Raw genomic sequence first — 17,327 nt, 5'->3', positions numbered from 1 at the left:
ATATCAAAAGGATAAACGATGCAGATTTATTTTTTACAGCCATTTTTGATCATATTTACCAGGGGTATGATTAATTCTGAGCACGACTGTATATATATGTGTCACTTGTCTCTATGAGGTAATTTAAGCAAAAACCTTGAGTTATTAAGGTTTCCGGCTCTAAGCCGCATCTTAACATGCGATTTAAATAGGCTGCATGTAAAAGAGACAGTCAAAACTGGCACTCCAAATAGTCTTTAATAATCATGGATGTGTCTTTAGGGGGAGATCAATTTTATGCCAGCTCCCTGCACTGATGTATTCAGAGCTCATGTATTCAGTCATAGCAGCAAATGCCTCATGAGGAAAATTATTCATACTTTGTTGGAAATTCCCAGGCACAGAAGTAAATACATGCTTTTGTTGTGAAGGTCAATAAATTTTTCATACTGTTATACTAGTCCATTTATTCGTTTCAGCTTCAAGAACATACTGTTTTTCTACAAAAGCAAGAGGACTTGATGTTAAAGAAGTCAGATGCATGTTAAAAAGTTATTTTTGGACAATATTACTTTATTCATTACAGCGAGATGGTCTTTCTGCTGGGCCTTAGGCCTGTCACACCTCCAACGGTGCCTGTGGTGGACTATGCATAGCAAGGGCGTCCTCTTCCCTGAGGCAGGCCTAAACCTGACCGCATACCGCACGGTTTTTCTGAAGGGTCTTCAGCTGGGGACCACCACTCATTGACGTTTCGCCCCTTAACCCAGAACGTCTCCTGGTGGCGGGGCAGTGAACAGGGATGTCTCCCTGACACCCCCTGCAGCAAAACCTAATTAGATGTTACTCCCCAAGCCTTGTCTCGTCGTTTCAGCCAGAGCCAGTAGCTTGCTTTCTCAGGTTCCTCAGAGAGCTCTCTGGTAGCTTTGCTCAGTGTGGCTCCCCGTAGTCCCAGGTCCTTGAGCAGACGGAATATTGATCTGCCCACAAAGCCTCTGGCTCCCACCTCTACCGGGTACAGCCTCACACTCCATCCACTTTCTCTGCACTCCCTGACCAGGTCTGTATACTTCCACTTATTTCTCTCGTAGGCAGCTTCCAGTCCCTCCTCCCATGGCACTGTCCATCTTCCACACCGCCCCTAGTGTTAATAGCTTGGCGGGTGGTCTCTTGGTATGCATTGCGGGTTCCCCCTGCCTGATGAAGCCTCCTGCCGACTTTTCTCCAGCACCTCTGCCAGCTTCCTGAGCACTTGGTCGTGCCGCCATCTGAGCCGACCCTGTGTCAGTGCTGTTTTACAGCCCGACAGAATATGCTGGAGTGAGGCATTGATGGTCCCGCAGAGGTCACAAGATTGCTCTGTTCCAACCCATTGGTGGAGGTTTTTAGGGCTCGGGAGGGTCGTATGTTGCCCTAATGAGGAAACTGAGCCGAGCCTGTGGCAGTTTCCAGAACTCTGCCCAGCTGATTGCTTGGCTCGCGACACCCTCCCAAGTTGTCCACCGCCCCTGTACCACAGACCTCACTCTGATCTCCTCCTGCTCAATCCTGGTGACCTCTGCAACAACAAGGTCCTTCCTTTCCTTCCTGCTTGCCTTGGACCATGGGATGGGTGACTTGCTCAGTCCGAGGCCTGCCCACCCTGTCTGGACCATGCCCATGACTTGTTGATCATGGCCTTCTGCACCTCCCCCTTGGCCCTCCATTTCCTTCCAGTCTCAACTCTGGCATTTGCATCAGCCACTGCCCTGTCAGAGGAGTCCCTTAATTCCATCACCAGCCTTGCCTTCTCCTGCCTATAGCCCAGGGTGATGGATTTCAGGGGTAGCTGGAGTGAGTTCCATCCATACAGGCCAGCAGCTGAGAAGCACCGTGGTAGGCCTAGCCATTTGCGGATGAAGGAGTTGACTTTTGCCTCCATCCGGCTTATGGCTGATGCGGTGACTTTGCACAGCTTCAGAGGTCACATCACCCTTGGTTACAGGGTGAAGTGATAACACCACACCTTGTACTTTACAGGTAGCTGGCTTACATTGATCTTGGACAGGCCTTCTGACAGCTGCAGAAGGATGATTTTCCACATATCCTTGTCTGAGAGACCAGTCTTCCCAGGCTTCGGATGGGCTGATCCACGATGCGGTGGGATGTCTTCCCCGCTGATGGTGAAGGTGACTCTGTCATTTCTCTCCCCCTTACGCAATGAGAGGCTCCTTGACTTCTGCGGCTTGAACTTCATCCTGGCCCAGGTGATCAGCTCATCCAGCCTCTTAAGCAGCCTGGATGTGCATGGGGCGGTTCGTAGCAGGCAGGTGATGTCATCCATATAGCTCCTTAGGGGTGGGAGCCTCTGTCCTGCAGGCAGCCGGACCCCACCCACAACCTGCCTTGCCCCGATCAGGATAACCTCAAACGCTGCCACGAAGAGGATGGGGGAAATGGAGCATCCCATTGCGATCCCTACTTCCAGTTGTTGCCAGCCAGTGGTGACCTTCTTCATTGCAAAGCACATGTGCATGTCCTGGAAGTAGTTCATGATCATGGTCCTGATGTTGTCTGGGATGTAGAAGAATTCCAAAGCGTAGGCTTTGAGCAGGTGTGGCACTGACCCATAGGCATTGGCTAGGTCTAGCCATAAGACGTGCAGATCTTTCTTCTCCCTCTTAGTGGTCTGGGTCTGTTTCCAAATCATGGAAGCATGCTCTACACAGCCAGGGAAACCTGGAATCCCAGCTTCCTGGCAGCTGGTATTGATGTAGTTGTTCTCCGTGAAGTAGGTGGACATTCTTCTTGTCATCACTGAGAAGAAGATTTTCCCCTCCACATTCAGTAGAGCTATGCTCCTGAACTGCTCGATGGTCTTGGCATTCTGTTGTTTGGGAATAGAGACTGCCACTGCCCTCTGCCACTCAGATGGTATGGTCTGCTTAGTCTAGGTGATTCTCATCAGGGTCCATAGCAGCTTCAGCACTCCTGGGCAGTTCATATACAGCTTGTATGGTATTCCGTTCGGGTCTGGTGCTGAAGCAGATCTTGCCCACTGGATCACCTGCCTGACCTCGCTGAGCTTGGGTGGTGATAGTCAAACAGGGCTGATGGTTCTGAGGGTCTTGGCATGTACCTTGGCGAGCCTAGGGGGTTGTTCCTTGCTGGGTCACTGTACTGAGTGCGGATGTGCTCCTGTAGTTCTCCTTTGGAGATATCCAGGGTTCCACTTGTCTTCTCCTCAAGGAGCCCGCGTGCATGCCGAAATGGATTCTTGAAGAAGCTTGATCTTTCCTTCTCCTTCCTTTTTCTCCATCTTCTAATGCGTTCTGCCCTCCGGAGGTTAGCAAGGTGTCTTCTGATCTCATCCCAGAGAGCTTTCAGGCCCTCCTTCTCAGACTCCCCTGCCTTCCTCCAACGCTTGTGAAGCTGCCTTCTGCTTTCCACCAGGTCATCGATCTCTTTCTCCCTCCTGCCCTTTGATCTTATTGTGGCTTCTCTGATGGCCACCTCGCCATACCGGTTGCTGCATTCTTCATACAGGATTTCCTCGAACAGATTTAGCTTGGCTACCACTGACCCGCGCAGAGCTTTTTGCAGCAGCCCGCTCAGATGTTCATTCAACTTTCTCCAATCCTCAGCTTCATTGGCTTTTGGCCACTTGATCTTGTTCCTTCGGAGTGGGTTCTTCAGGTTCCTGGCCCTTTGGCTCCATTCTTGAGTCACTTGGGGGTGCTACTGGGTTCACTTCTTGGGGTTCATCAACATCCCTTTCTTCCTCCTCCTTCCTTTCCCCCTGCTCTACCTCTTCAACATTGGGCCCGTTGGCAGTGTGGTTGTCAACCCGGCCTTAGATCCCATTTGTCTGACCTACCCTTACCGGGGCAGTGCAAGGTTGCATCAGGCTACAACTATCACACTTCTTCTTTCCCATGTGGATGTGAAGTCCCCTCAAAGTTGTTGTTTTTTCCCAGCCACACCCACATTTCCTTGGAATCTTCTCTTTTGCCGATATCCTTGCGTTCGTTGCTGTGTGGTCCGTCCTTGTTGGCCCTTCTTTCATCCCGCCTCTCGGAGGGCCTTTGAGTTGTTTTCTTTGTTTTTTTCTTTGTAGTAGGCTTTGGGTGTCTTCCTCTTGGAAAACTAGAGGGTAGGGTTACTAGCCCGCCTCTCCAGGTGCAGTCTATCCTGCTGCCACCAGTCTCTCCTAGATGTTACTCCCTAAGCCTTGTCTCGTCGTTTCAGCCAGAGCCAGTGGCTTGCTTTCATAGCTTCCTCAGAGAGCTCTTTGGTAGATCTGCTCAGTGTGGCTCCCCGTAGTCCCAGGTCCTTGAGCAGACGGGATATTGATCTGCCCACAAAGCCTCTGGCTCCCACTTCTACCGGGTACAGCCTCACACTCCATCCACTTTCTCTGCTCTCTGCGACCAGGTCTGCATACTTTGCCTTCTTTCTCTCGTAGGCAGCTTCCAGTCCCTCCTCCCATGGCACTGTCAGCTCGATCAGTATTCCTGACTTCACAGCTGCAGACCACAGCACCACGTCTGGTCTTAAGGAGGTGCTGCATATCTCCTGTGGGAACTGGAGCTGCCTTACCAGGTCTACATCCATCTTCCACACCGCCCCTGGTGTTAATAGCTTGGCGGGTGGTCTCTTGCTGGTATGCATTGCGGGTTCCCCCTGCCTGATGAAGTGGATCCTGTATCGGCTCTCTGATGGACTCTGGTTGTTTGCCTCCTGCCGACTCTACTCCAGCACCTCTGCCAGCTTCCTGAGCACTTGGTTGTTCCGCCTTCTGAGTTGACCCTGTGTCAGTGCTATTTTACAGCCTGACAGAATATGCTGGAGTGAGGCATTGATGGTCCCGCAGAGGTCACAGGATTGCTCTGTTCCAAGCCATTGGTGGAGGTTTTTAGGTACATAGTAGTGTCAGTGATTTGAGGGGAACTTATCCCAACAAAGGTAATCTCACCATAGTTTACAAGGCAGATGCTGGACTGATTACCAATAATTTGGAACAGACTCTATCTGGACCAGCTCAGTAGATGATAAAGCAATAAAACACTAATGGTGAAAACATTAGGCAAGCTATAGCATTGCAGATAGCAAAGTTAAAAAATCTAACAAAAAGTTGAATAACTCAGTGTGTTCGAATAAAGGGTTTCACAAACTCAAAAGAGAAAAATAAGGTTATATTCTGCATAAAGAAAAAGTCTTGGACCATTAAGATTTCTTGCCTATATTTTATGCATTCATTACTAATCACATTTTTCACATATTACATTAACTGGAGGAAATGTGTTTAATTGTCAAGAAATTTTTAATTCTTTCTTTTTTTCTTGGGATGAAATTTAATCCAGATATTTTTTAAAGGATTTGTGCTATTCCCTATAAACTTTTCTAACCTTTTTTGTTTGAGTTATACATTTTCACCCCATGCAAAATCTATTTTAATGGACTGTATCTTTGGTTAATCTAAAATGGGACATGAACTAATGTTGAAAACTTTTTATAGCAACAGGGTTGTTTTATAACAGCACTGTCTATTCAATCTAATAATCTATTCATGAAAGATGTAGAGTTGACGTGACCTAAACCATTTCATGGCAATTTACCTTAAGGTCTTTGCTTTTAATACATTTGCTTTTGATGGTTTTCATTTTTTTTTAAAGTCAAGAGCTAACATACACATGCTATGCCAAAATGAGCTAAAATGTTCTTTGTCCTAATCATTTCTCTAATTTCAATGGACGTCTGTGGTTTACAGTATTAGATTTTATGGTTTTAATTATAATTAAAATTAATTTTCTTACATAACAGAAAGATTTCAGAGTCATTATTCTTTTTTTCCTTCTTTAGTTTGAGGTTATAGTGAGGAGATAGTTCATTTGCTGCTGACTTGGGAATTTCCCAGACCGATTAAATTGATTTCATAAGATGTTCATATGATTAATTTTGCTAATAAAATGTGACTGGGTGTTCAATTTAGGTATTCATTTTATAAATGTATTGAATTGGAGCACTCAAAAGTAATGAATTAGTTAATTCAGTTGGTTTAGCTAATAGTAACCCTGAGCTGAATCTAAACACCATGCATATCAATGTAACAGCATGGTCTGTGATTTGGTATTGCATAAGCACCATGTGACCCTAAAGGATCTCTTTATAAGTCCAGGCATCAGAGGAAGACAAGGGAGTCTCTCAAAGACAGCTCTTAAAACATCTTCAACTCAGCAAGACCAGAATGTCTTCTATGAACCATCTTAACAGTAGCACTGGTAGGTTAAGATTCCGTTCTAATCTGAAGTATGTAGTGCACAAAACTTCATATCTGAAATTCTTCTTTTCCCAACAGGCTCGAAGAAGACCAGGTCAAAGAATAAAGATCAACACTTCACCGATGTTCATGGTCTGCCGTGCATTGAGAATCTGGTTTGTTCTGTAGATGAAACCCCAGAGCCCATCACAACCACAATTATAGGTAACATTCCCTCCTGGATCAAAGGCAATTTCCTCAGGAATGGACCTGGAAAGTTTGAGATCGGAAGAAGCAGGTGAGTATCATTTGGGTTCCTTGAGAACTGAACAGATCACAATCATCACTGGAAAGTAAATGAGCTGTATTTGCTCCTCAGTTTCAACCATTGGTTTGATGGGATGGCGCTTCTGCACCAATTCCACATAGAGAATGGAAAGGTGACATACATGAGCCGCTTCCTCAACAGTGATTGCTACACAGCGAACCTTGAGCATAACCGCATTATAATGTCTGAATTCGGCACGGTTGCCATGCCAGATCCATGCAAGAACTTCTTCCAGCGCTTCCTCTCACGCTTTGAGCTGCCGAGTGAGTGTGATGTCTTTGGTTCTGATTGAAGTGGTCTGAATTATGTTTTGTCTATGTGAACTTGTCACTTCTCTCTTCCCACAGAGCCAACTGACAATGCAAATGTAAGCTTTGTTCAGTATAAAGGAGACTACTATGTCAGCACAGAAACCAATTTCATGCACAAAATAGACCCAGAGACACTTGAAACAAAAGAAAAAGTACATACTAATTATGATTGTTTTTTTTAATGTATAAAATATGTTTGTATGGAGAACAAGCTGAAATGTGGAAATCATTGTGCTCAGGTGGACTGGAGTAAATTCATTGCGGTTAATGGGGCCACAGCTCACCCCCATGTGGATCCTGACGGAACTACATACAACATGGGCAATTCTTACACTCCAAAAGGTTACTCCAAAAGGAAACTTTAAAAAAATAAACACTGATTGATTTTCAGAAATGTCTAAAGATTAGTATTCCTCTTCAATTTTATTCTTAGGTGCCTTCTATAATATAATAATGGTGCCGTCAAAGAAGGTGAACCAAAAGGATACCTTGGAAGGAGCCACAGTTGTGTGCTCAATCCCCTCAGAGGACAAGTCCAAACCATCATACTATCACAGCTTCGGTAAGAGAGCATTACCCACAATCTCTTACTGGCAATTTTTTATTTACAAACATATTTGCTAATACATAAGTAAATAAATACTTATAGTGTATTTGTGTGTATGTTATATATCGTACAAAATTTGGTGTTGGTAAGATAAAACTTTTTTTTTTTTTTAAAAGAAGTCTTTTATGTTCAATGTAAAATACAGTAAAACAGCAACAGTGTGAAATACAATTTAAGATGTTTTTATTATGCCAGTTTTCAGTCACATAAACATTATAATATGCTTTAGTGCTCAAGAAATATTTCATTATTAATATTGTGCTACGTCATATTTTTGTGGAACAGTGATGCATATTTTTTTCAGAAGTCTTTAATGACTATTCTTTTTTTTAAATAGAAATCTTTTGTAACATTACAAATGTTTTTACTGTGACTTAATATAACGCATCTGTACTGAATAGAAATTATTTATTATTATATACATTTTTCAAAATGTTCTTTCTAAATCAAGTCTTACAGACCTCAGATCTTTAAATTGTTGTGTGTATATATTTATAATTGTGAGTATAATATTTCAAAAACAAGTGACTTTTTACATAAATTTTGGTTGAAATTTTTATTTTATTGCAGCCATGTCTGAGAACTTCGTAGTATTCATCGAGCAGCCAATCAAAATGGATCTCTTGAAGATTGTGACAAGCAAACTGCGTGGAAAGGGGATTAGTGAAGGTGTATACTGGGACCCCAAACGAAACACAGTTTTCCATGTGATCAATAAGCGCACAGGAAAGGTAAATGCTGCTAATAAATTCAAAGCATGTTCACATTTTCTTTCCATTTTAAAAAAAATATATAACTCATTTTAAAATGCTCCTGCTTTGGCTCCCTGCGAAGCCTGAATGACTCTGTACTTTATTTTGTTTTTTTATTTTTGTTTGTTTAGCTGAGCCTCGTCAAATATTACGCAAAGCCACTCTCAACATTCCATCAGATAAACTGTTATGAAGAAAATGGTTTCCTGATCATGGACATGTGCTGTTCTGATGATGGCCAAGCAATTAACAACTACGTGATTCAGAATCTGAAAAAGTCTGGGAATGCTCTAGATGAGGTAAAACTTTACTTCTGCAAGTAAATTCTATCTGTGTAAACGCACCCTTGTTCTTCAAGGGTGCACCTCTTGTTCTTTTTTTGCTAGATATACAACACAATGTGTAGAGTGTTCCCTCGCCGCTTTGTCCTGCCATTGAACATGGACAGTGACATACCCTTTGGGCAAAATCTCAACACACGCTTAAATAGCACCGCGACAGCCATCAAGACAGACAAGAACAAGGTTGGTTTATGTGGTTAACTTATTTTCTTTCTTTTTCTAATTCACCTGCATGCTATCCAAATGATGTATTGTAAATGTGTATTTATGCAGGTGTTTTGCACACATGAAGATCTCCATGGTGATGATCTCCATGAATACGGAGGTCTGGAATTCCCACACATCAACTATTCAATGTGCAATTCCCACCCCTACCGTTATTTCTACGGATGTGGCTTCAGACACCTGGTTGGAGACTCCCTTATTAAAATGGATCTTCAAGGCAAACAAATAACGGTTAGTTAGGATTAGTAGGTTTATGTACGCAGAAATTGTCAGTGACTTTTAATGTTTAGTCTTTTGAATTAATATTTCAACTTATGTTATGACAGGTGTGGAAACACGCAGACATGTATCCCTCAGAACCAATCTTTGTCCCTTCACCTGGTGCTGTAGAAGAGGATGATGGAGTCATTCTGTCTGTGGTCATCACCCCTAATCAGGTATAACACGCCATGTTCCTCAGTGGTATCAAAAATGGCTTGTTATCTTTTTAAAAAATGAGAGAAAATATATTTCTGGACTAATGAGTAATTGTCCCTCCAGGACAAGAGAACCTTCCTTCTAGTGCTGGATGGAAAAACATTTGAAGAATTGGGCCGCGCTGAAGTACCTATCAACATTCCATATGGATTCCATGGAACTTTCCAAAATGGACACTAAAAGACACATTTAAAAAGCCCAAATGTTTTGGAAGATGATCATGCGTCTCTTATTAACCTGCTCTTATTTTTTTTTTTTAACTTTTTTTACTAGTATTGTTTTCTCCCTTGAATTAAACACTCGAACTGGTATTATATAAATTGTCAGTCACTTTGAATAATAGTGTCTGCTATAAGAATTTATTAAAACAAATCTGCATTTTTTTTTTTTAGAATTGTCACCACATATTAGCTTTATTTCAGCATAACACCTAAAGTATTTTTCAAATTTTATAATGTATAATTATTAATCATTAAAGTATAATATGAACATGTATAATCAATGTATTATGGATTGATGCTTGTAGAGCAAAATAAAGGCATTATATAAATCACATAACATCCAAGATCTACACCTATCCTTGTAGTTTGTCAGAGATCAAAGCCAAAGATCGTCTCAGGTGTTCCTTCTTCTCTTTGAGATGAGATTCCAAACTCCTGGCTTCAGTAAGTATATCTTCCAGTTCTCCAAGCTGAGAGGCATCCACAGCAGCTCTTTCCCTTAGAGGATAACATGTCAAATTAATGCTTGAGTATAAACTTTATAGATCCACTGCTGATGAGGGGTGGAAGAACAAATCCATCCAGTTACCTCAAGACCTCAGAGTACTTCGAAAAAATGCCATTGACCTCTCGGTTAGCCTCTAAAATGAAAAGACATACAGAAAAAGAAGTAAGGTGCCTCACAAGTTTAATATGTCTACAAGAATCCTTGTGAAAGATAATAGTTGTGTTTAAAACTTGAGGTAACTAAAATAGCTGTCATGATATATTATGCTACACAATCTAACATATGTAAAATATTACAGAGAGTTCTTTAATTTGACAGCATGAGAGAGAAAAAACAGGACTTGCCTGCCAATGCTGTTTCAAAACCATAAGCCATGTCTCCAGCTGCTGATCTGAAATGCTGTGTCTTCATCTTTTTTGCTGGAGATGTCTCAGCAAATGGTGCATTTTCAACCTTCATGTATATTTGTGAGCATTAGTAAAAAGCTAGAAGTCAGGAAAATTACTCAGCAAGAAAACTGAATCAGTCACATCAGTTAATTTCCTGATGACCTCAAAATCCTCACCTCGCGTATTTTTGCTTGACACCTTTTCATTTCTGTTCCTCTGACCGCCATAGATTCCTCTTTGGTGCTCTCGAGACCGCGTTGTGTCATTAGTTTCCTGTGGCCGAAGAAGAAAGTCTGTCAAGATAATATTCTCATATACAATACAATATTCTCATAATCTCAATACATCACAGCCTTCTTAACCATCATCAATATTACGACAAACATCTGTGTACATTTCATCTGTAACTTGAGTCCTTAGTCGCCACAAGTTTGTATAACGTTACACAACACAAGAGTTGACCTGATCAACTTTTTAAATTAAACCAAGCGATAAATCTTACTTACATAATATCAATAAATCTGATTAAAGAAAATTGTTAGTTAATAATGAAATACCAGTTTTTGGAGAGCTAAAAGAAATACAAGAAAATAAATTAACGTTACCTTCGATAAACTCGGTCGCCAGAGTTCAGCTCTCACATCACATACCAACCGCCACTGCTTTTGAACGGGCAATAATCGCGCGCAACTGACCTTTTTTCACATTTTCGGGTTTCTCAAAGCAGATGTCGTCATAAAACTTATATAAAGAGAGAATACATTAAATATATTTTTGTGTGTGTGTGTTCCCATTTGCTCAATTAACAAAAGAAAAACTCCACAGTAGTGTTTTCACAATTTTCAAAAAGAGGAAACAATATAAGGAGCGTTAACTATTTTTTTGTTGTTGTAATTTGATGCAAAGGTAATATATTACAAAGTATAGTGCTATAAATATACATACATAAAAATAAAATAAAAAAATATATAAAAACGTTGCAGAGTTTATGATGCTGATGACCGGTAAAACACATCGTCATCACAGTCTGTGTGCGTCTCGCGTCGCGTGCAAGCTTCTACTGGACATAACTGGATTGTATGTACAGTACTCTGGTAATTAGTGCACGTCTCTTACAACCTATGCAATTATTAGTCGCAAAATTATATATATGTTATATAAATATATCATATCTTTATAGATTCTGACCAGCAGATGGGGGTGTTGGACAAATATAGGCCTAACTTACACAAACGAACACTCGAGGTGATAAAAAGATCCTGTAAAATAGGTGATGAGGGGGCTCTCGTGATCGTTATACAGTAGGACATCATCTTATTTAATTTTTGAAGCGTAAGTAATGCCCAAAATATTTTTCTGAACTCATGTCAGTATGGTTTAATAAACTAATTTTAGGTAAAGAATGTGCTATAAATATCACAGCGTATTGGCAATGGGACATTGTGCCCCTTTTCACAATAAAACACAATAAAATATGTTTTTTCCCCCAAGTTTTTTACTTAAAAGAACCCTTTATCATTAATAATAAAATAATTAATTAATTAATTCACCCAAACACATTTTACCCCGATTTTAGGGATGACGTTGATGTAAAATGTTCTTTTTGTGAAACCGTCCCCGCCCGAATCAATCCTTTTTGTTTTTTTTGGTCTTGCCAATCTACAGTGTATGTAAACCAGCAAAAACAAAACATCATGTGCCATGATCTGTATCCATGGTAATGAGTGTGAATGTGGTTGACCGCTAGAGGCGCCCTGTCACACACACACAACACACACTGTTGAACACAGTCATACACAAACATGGCGTCAGGGCAGACACACAAGATGCTGCCGCTCAGTCGCTGTGCCATGTATCTGTTATTATTACTCGTTCCTGGCGCGATCTCCTCCACGCTTCGTCTTCACCATGACCAGAGATTCATGCTACCACAGGACATGGGTTTCTCCCGAGTGAGTGCACACCTGGAACATGCAGAAAGTCGCGTCGTGCGTCTGGAGCGAGAAGTCACGGAGGCTTCAGCCGCGCACCAGCTTCGCGTTCGGCGGAACGCTGCTGGATCACCCGTGCCAACGGTTTATGGAACGGTAAGCGAGGTTTGCATTCATTAGGTGTGATTGCATATAGGCAATAATGGAAAAAACGTAGCTTTTGCATAACCTCATAAAATATTGAATTCAGTATTCCCAATTGTTGTGCACCATTCACCTTTGGTTTGCACGCAGTCACCTAGAAGTGTAATTGACCTGTTTGTCAGATGAAGGGTTCTTGCATGCCCATTCATGATTGAAATATAAAATATTACTTCTCCGATGAGCCTGAGTAACGTTAATCTATTTTTTTTTTTAGAATGTACTATATAAAAACGAAATCTTTTACATTTTATGTTCTACAAATAATTTGTCATTATGACAAAAATGAATATGCTTATAAGAAGAGATGTTATATTCTGCTGAACAGTGTGGTCAACGAGACGGGAATTTTAATGCAGTATTTTGAATCACACGTCAATGATTTTAAGTTTTGTTTATGTTTGTCATAAAACATACAGTACCATTTTTTGGTTTTTGGTGATGCTAATTGCGGATATTCCTTCTAGAATAATAATAAGAAAACATTCAGTTGGCATCTAATAATGATTGAGATTTTTTTTATGTGTTTAAATATTGCGTAATATAAGGGAGGCTGAGACTAGTTATTTCGTTTTTTTTCCCTCCAGTGAATATTTCTCAGGGTAGGTTTATTTTTGAAAAAAAATTTCTTTATAAACACTAACATTAAAATCTTGCCTAAAAAGCCATTGAACATTTTCACAGTCATTGACTAGAAAAAATAAATAAATTGAAAATACATGAACACAACCTAGCCTGCGAGTAGGTTTTTTGGACAACATTTAGATGGTAAAATGATTTTGAAACCCCGAACAAAAAGGTAAGTGTTTTTTGACAACTAACTAAACTAACTAATATTATTTGTTTTTACACTGAAGGGTTTATCCTTAATGTCAGTGTCTTGGGAATTAGAAACAAGACTCCACAAATCTGTGTTCCTATTAAATGTATGACACAGTGTTTCTTTGTTTGTTTACCGTCAGGATGCAGCTTTATTACGCAAGCAACCAGAGAGGCATAACTGGTCTTGCTGGGAAATTTCCCAACCAAACATTTCACCCCCTCAAGCGTTTTGCTTCGAGATGTTTGTTAAGTCAGCCATGCAACATCTCCTAGTTTTGCTTTTCAATTGTGCCTTTGAGACCTTGAATGGGTTAAACCACTGAATTTTGTCATTTGGTTTTTGGTAGCGTAAAAAGCCTAAAAACAGGATTGTGGTTGGTAGCGTAAATACAGGTATTGGGTTTTTGCAAGAGCTCGCTGACTTCAGATCATGACCTCAGTCAGAACACACTTATCTACCTCAGCCTGTGATGTTATTATCCAAGGTATGAGGTGTTTTGACTCACTTGTGGCGATACAATCTAAAGTAGAGGTATGATGTTCAAAAAGTCAAACTCTTAGGAGGGTATTACACTGTTTTATAATTCTTCTCTAATGCTCATGCCGTCGAAGCAGTGGGCGGCCACTAAGATTTGTGACTTTTCCCCTTTTCACCCTGTAGCGTGTACAGGAAATCCTCTATGAAGTGTTATTAGTGTCCTGGATGTAGTCCACCACAGTTGATATGAGGTGAATTACCCCCTCAGATGTTCCAATTAAGATCTCCCATCTGTGCCCCCCCTTCCTTCCTTCTCTCTTTCAGACCTTTTGGTTTATGTGTTGTTTTTGGCACATAGGGAAAAGCAGTGTTAGGTAAGAAGTAACAGACATCAATCCACTCCTTTAGTCTATTCAAGTAACCTAGAAAAAGTCCCCATGCTCTGGCAAGAAAAGGATATACTCTGTCTTAAAGGGTCTTTTTGTTGTTATCTTTGCAGACCTGTTGTGACAGACAATTACTCACCAAGTTTAGAGAATTATGACAGAATCATTATCAAAAATATGCAGTTTAGTGCCAGACCCCAAGAGTTGACCTTTGGCGAACTTTGTAGCAATGGGTGTTTTTATTGCGTAAATAAAAGCCTTTAATCCAAACAATCCAATCTGTTTTTATTTATTTATTATTTGACACATTTGGTTATACATTTATTGCTTTTTGGAGACTTTCTTTTTTCATAATTGAATGGGAAATATTTCTAAATCTTGACCCAGCAGCCCTGATTAAGCAATAATTGTTCTTAGAAGAATGTCATACATTCAAAACAAGATTTCCAGGAATTGTAATTCTTTTCATGGGCCTTGGATCTTGATCCATTCTGTTCCCTCGTATGTTAAGCCACGTTAAGTAAACTGCTGGCAAGCAAATGCAATTTTGCTCTAGTATGTGTAAAGTATAATGCAGAATCATTACCATAGAGTACTACCCAGAATCTAAATGAGACTTGACATTCCCTCACCTTTCGCAGGACAAGCCTGGACTTACTTCATGAGTCATGTAAAGTCAGTATTTAATCTTATTTGGTCATATTTTTTTTGACAGTATGCCAGTTATGGTAAAACAATATTATATATTTTTTTGTATTTGCCTTATGTGCCTTCCTGATGTAAATAATGATGCAAATGACCCTAATTCAACTTGGATTACATTAGTATTCCTGTTCAAACACGTACGACATTTAAGCAGCCTTACTTGCAGAGTATTTTAGTTTTGTTTTCTGTGATAAGAAAGTTTAAAACCCTAGAGAAGTAAGATGGAGGGCGGTGGATATGTTTATAATTAGTGGAGCATTACTGGAACTTGTCTGAACAGCCTTCTGGTTTACTTTCGGTTTTCCTGAAGTTGTCTTCTTGCATTAAACTCGAGGTGAAACCAAATTGACACAGATGAGTCATATAATCTTTTTTGGTTCTTTTGGGCCTGACCAAAAAAGAAAATGATACGTTTAGTCCTGGTTCGCTTAGCGTTGTTCACACTGTCATTTTTAAGACCAAACCTAAAGATACAAAACAAGAAAACTAATTTTATGACGGAACATCCAATACAATGCTTTTGTGCTGGAATAAATGCGCTTGTTGTATGTGCGTACATGTGATGGAATTTTTACCAGCTGAGAACTCGTGAAGAGCTTATAAAACGTGTAAAATTGCACCAGGAAATTCTCCGTTGTGCACACACAAGCAAAGATCTGCTGCAAGGAGACAGCGTTTTCGTTGCCTGTACCGATTACTGAACTGTACCGATTACAGAACTGATGAAAAAAAAAAAAACAGCGGTAAGCTTGAGCATTCTGTCCATTTTATGGTTGCATCTTGTGACGTCATGTTTTTGGTTCGTTAAAATGTCTTTGGTCTGTGTTGCGTTCATATTTCAGTCTTTCCGCAGTAGAGGTCGTTTTGAAGCGGACCGAGACCCACCTTTTTGTTAGGAAGGTCCAAACCAAACCTGGCAAGTGTGAACACAACCTAAAACACAACATAAACATAAGAAAATTATAGATGAACCTAATATAATTTCTTGTCAGCAATTATTGGTTTAAGATGATTTATTAACGTTTTATGTGAAAATCAAAGGAGAATGAAAAGTTTTCTTTTCAGTATATTTACTATGTGCGAATGGATTTAGTGTGTTGATTCATTAGCATAACACATCGCTGTAATGGCCCCATAACTTAACCATACTGCAATAATGAAACAGTGCTTTAACTGTACTTTAAGCCTTTAACAGGATAATGACTCCTTGGTTTTCCTTTGGTTACGGCCACAGTGTTATTAAATGTGTGGTTCACCCATATTCAAAGTGAAACTCGTATGGTTGTTTGCCAGAAAGGCAAGTTGTTGAACTGTTGGCCCAAACGTTAGTGCTGCAGAGATGATGTCATGGTTTCAAGCTGTGCGTTGCTTGAAGCGATGGGCCAAGGTGCTCTAGTGCTTCCACTCTCTCGTTCTGCCTCCTTTCCTTCTGTTTCCCTGCTGAATAATACATAAGAAACTGAAAAAAATGAAATGATTTAATTTTTTCTGTCTCTCGTTGCTTTTTCATCTAGCGAGAAGGAACATTAACTTATTTGCACTTGTCTTACTATTGATGCTTTCAGGATATTACGGTGTCAGTATAAAAGAGGGCCCTGTTAGATTAGCAGAAAGTCCATTTGCAAGATAACCAGAAGTTGCAGACAGGCATTTAACTCTCTTTGAATAAGCAGACCCAAGAGTTTGCCAGGCTGAAATGGATCAGGTTGCAACCATTTGCTCTTTTACAGTGTTTGTTGGCAAAGTGGTGGGAAAAGCTCTTCTACACGTACTGATGAGATGAAAACGAAACTGTTTGTAGAGATTAATCAGCTGTTATAAAACCAAGTGTCAACCGTAAACCATTCGAAGTACAAATTGACATTTTCTCCACGCTAATTTGGTCAAAAGTCCATTGGTTTTTCCCATGGGTGTTCAATGAACTGTCTAATGGCATTTTTTAAAAATTGATTAACAAATTATTTAAAAAAAACACATTTGCAAACAGGTAATTTAAAAAAAGAAAAGAGTTTGCAAATGGATTAAGAAAAGCCAATGATTTAAAAAAAAAAGCACTTTAAAGGTTGCATTAAAATGAGTTATCAATGTATTATTTTATTATTATATTTAATTCATTTTAAATGTTTAAATTTTAATGTTTAAAAAATTTTATTTTTAAGTGCAGCTTTTAGTACTCCATAAACTCCCAAACTGTATCATCTAAACATTGTTCTGTTTGTTTAAGCAGAACTTAAGAACAACTGGGCAAACTGGTTGTTTGACTGGTGGCAGATAGAATGTGATAAAATATACCTCTACTTTTAAGAGTTTAAATAAATATGTTGGACAGGTTAATAAACTGGCACATTGTTGAAAGATGTTGCTACGCATCACATTTTGAAAGTAACATACTTTATTATGCGAGTTAAATTAAATTTAATACCTTTTA

General features: G+C 40.0%; 3 protein-coding genes across 3 annotated transcripts in view; 2 read left to right on the top strand and 1 right to left on the bottom strand.

Moving 5' to 3' along the window:
• Positions 1–6,133: 6,133 nt before the first annotated feature.
• Positions 6,134–9,676, top strand: bco2b (beta-carotene oxygenase 2b). Its single transcript, XM_079885092.1, has 12 exons — positions 6,134–6,239; positions 6,317–6,515; positions 6,597–6,808; positions 6,893–7,008; positions 7,096–7,198; positions 7,290–7,418; positions 8,034–8,194; positions 8,347–8,514; positions 8,602–8,739; positions 8,830–9,012; positions 9,108–9,218; positions 9,322–9,676. Exons 1-12 carry the CDS (start codon positions 6,206–6,208, stop codon positions 9,436–9,438), a joined length of 1,671 nt encoding a protein of 556 aa, XP_079741218.1. The 5' UTR covers positions 6,134–6,205; the 3' UTR covers positions 9,439–9,676.
• A 95-nt stretch (positions 9,677–9,771) lies between these two features.
• Positions 9,772–11,115, bottom strand: tex12 (testis expressed 12). Its single transcript, XM_079885104.1, has 5 exons — positions 10,982–11,115; positions 10,553–10,649; positions 10,332–10,440; positions 10,069–10,120; positions 9,772–9,977 (listed from the first exon to the last, which is right to left on the bottom strand). The coding sequence occupies exons 2-5, from the start codon at positions 10,640–10,642 to the stop codon at positions 9,833–9,835; spliced, it is 396 nt and encodes a 131-aa protein (XP_079741230.1). The 5' UTR covers positions 10,643–10,649; positions 10,982–11,115; the 3' UTR covers positions 9,772–9,832.
• Positions 11,116–12,148: 1,033 nt separating this feature from the next.
• sorl1 (sortilin-related receptor, L(DLR class) A repeats containing) overlaps positions 12,149–17,327 on the top strand; it is a 61,846-nt gene continuing 56,667 nt past the window's right edge. The window contains exon 1 of the mRNA XM_079885089.1: positions 12,149–12,463. Coding sequence (XP_079741215.1) covers positions 12,179–12,463 — 285 coding nt within the window. The 5' untranslated portion in view covers positions 12,149–12,178. The remainder of the gene's footprint in view (positions 12,464–17,327) is intronic.

Source organism: Squalius cephalus, assembly GCF_949319135.1.
Source record: "Squalius cephalus genome assembly, chromosome: 11".
Lineage (NCBI taxonomy): Eukaryota > Metazoa > Chordata > Actinopteri > Cypriniformes > Leuciscidae > Squalius > Squalius cephalus.
The sequence above is the reverse complement of the archived record's forward strand: the minus strand, read 5'-3'. Positions and strand labels throughout refer to the sequence as shown.

What these genes read in the sequence shown, in the direction of transcription:
- bco2b (XM_079885092.1), top strand. Translation starts at nt 6,206, where the DNA reads ATGTCTTCTATGAACCATCTTAACAGTAGCACTG. An exon ending in TTTGAGATCGGAAGAAGCAG is followed by an intron (nt 6,516 to 6,596) that starts GTGAGTATCATT and finishes TTTGCTCCTCAG; the next exon opens with TTTCAACCATTGGTTTGATG. An exon ending in TCAATAAGCGCACAGGAAAG is followed by an intron (nt 8,195 to 8,346) that starts GTAAATGCTGCT and finishes TTGTTTGTTTAG; the next exon opens with CTGAGCCTCGTCAAATATTA.
- tex12 (XM_079885104.1), bottom strand. Translation starts at nt 10,642, where the DNA reads ATGACACAACGCGGTCTCGAGAGCACCAAAGAGGAATCTATGGCGGTC. An exon ending in GTCAAGCAAAAATACGCGAG is followed by an intron (nt 10,441 to 10,552) that starts GTGAGGATTTTG and finishes ATATACATGAAG; the next exon opens with GTTGAAAATGCACCATTTGC. An exon ending in TTTTGAAACAGCATTGGCAG is followed by an intron (nt 10,121 to 10,331) that starts GCAAGTCCTGTT and finishes TTTTCATTTTAG; the next exon opens with AGGCTAACCGAGAGGTCAAT.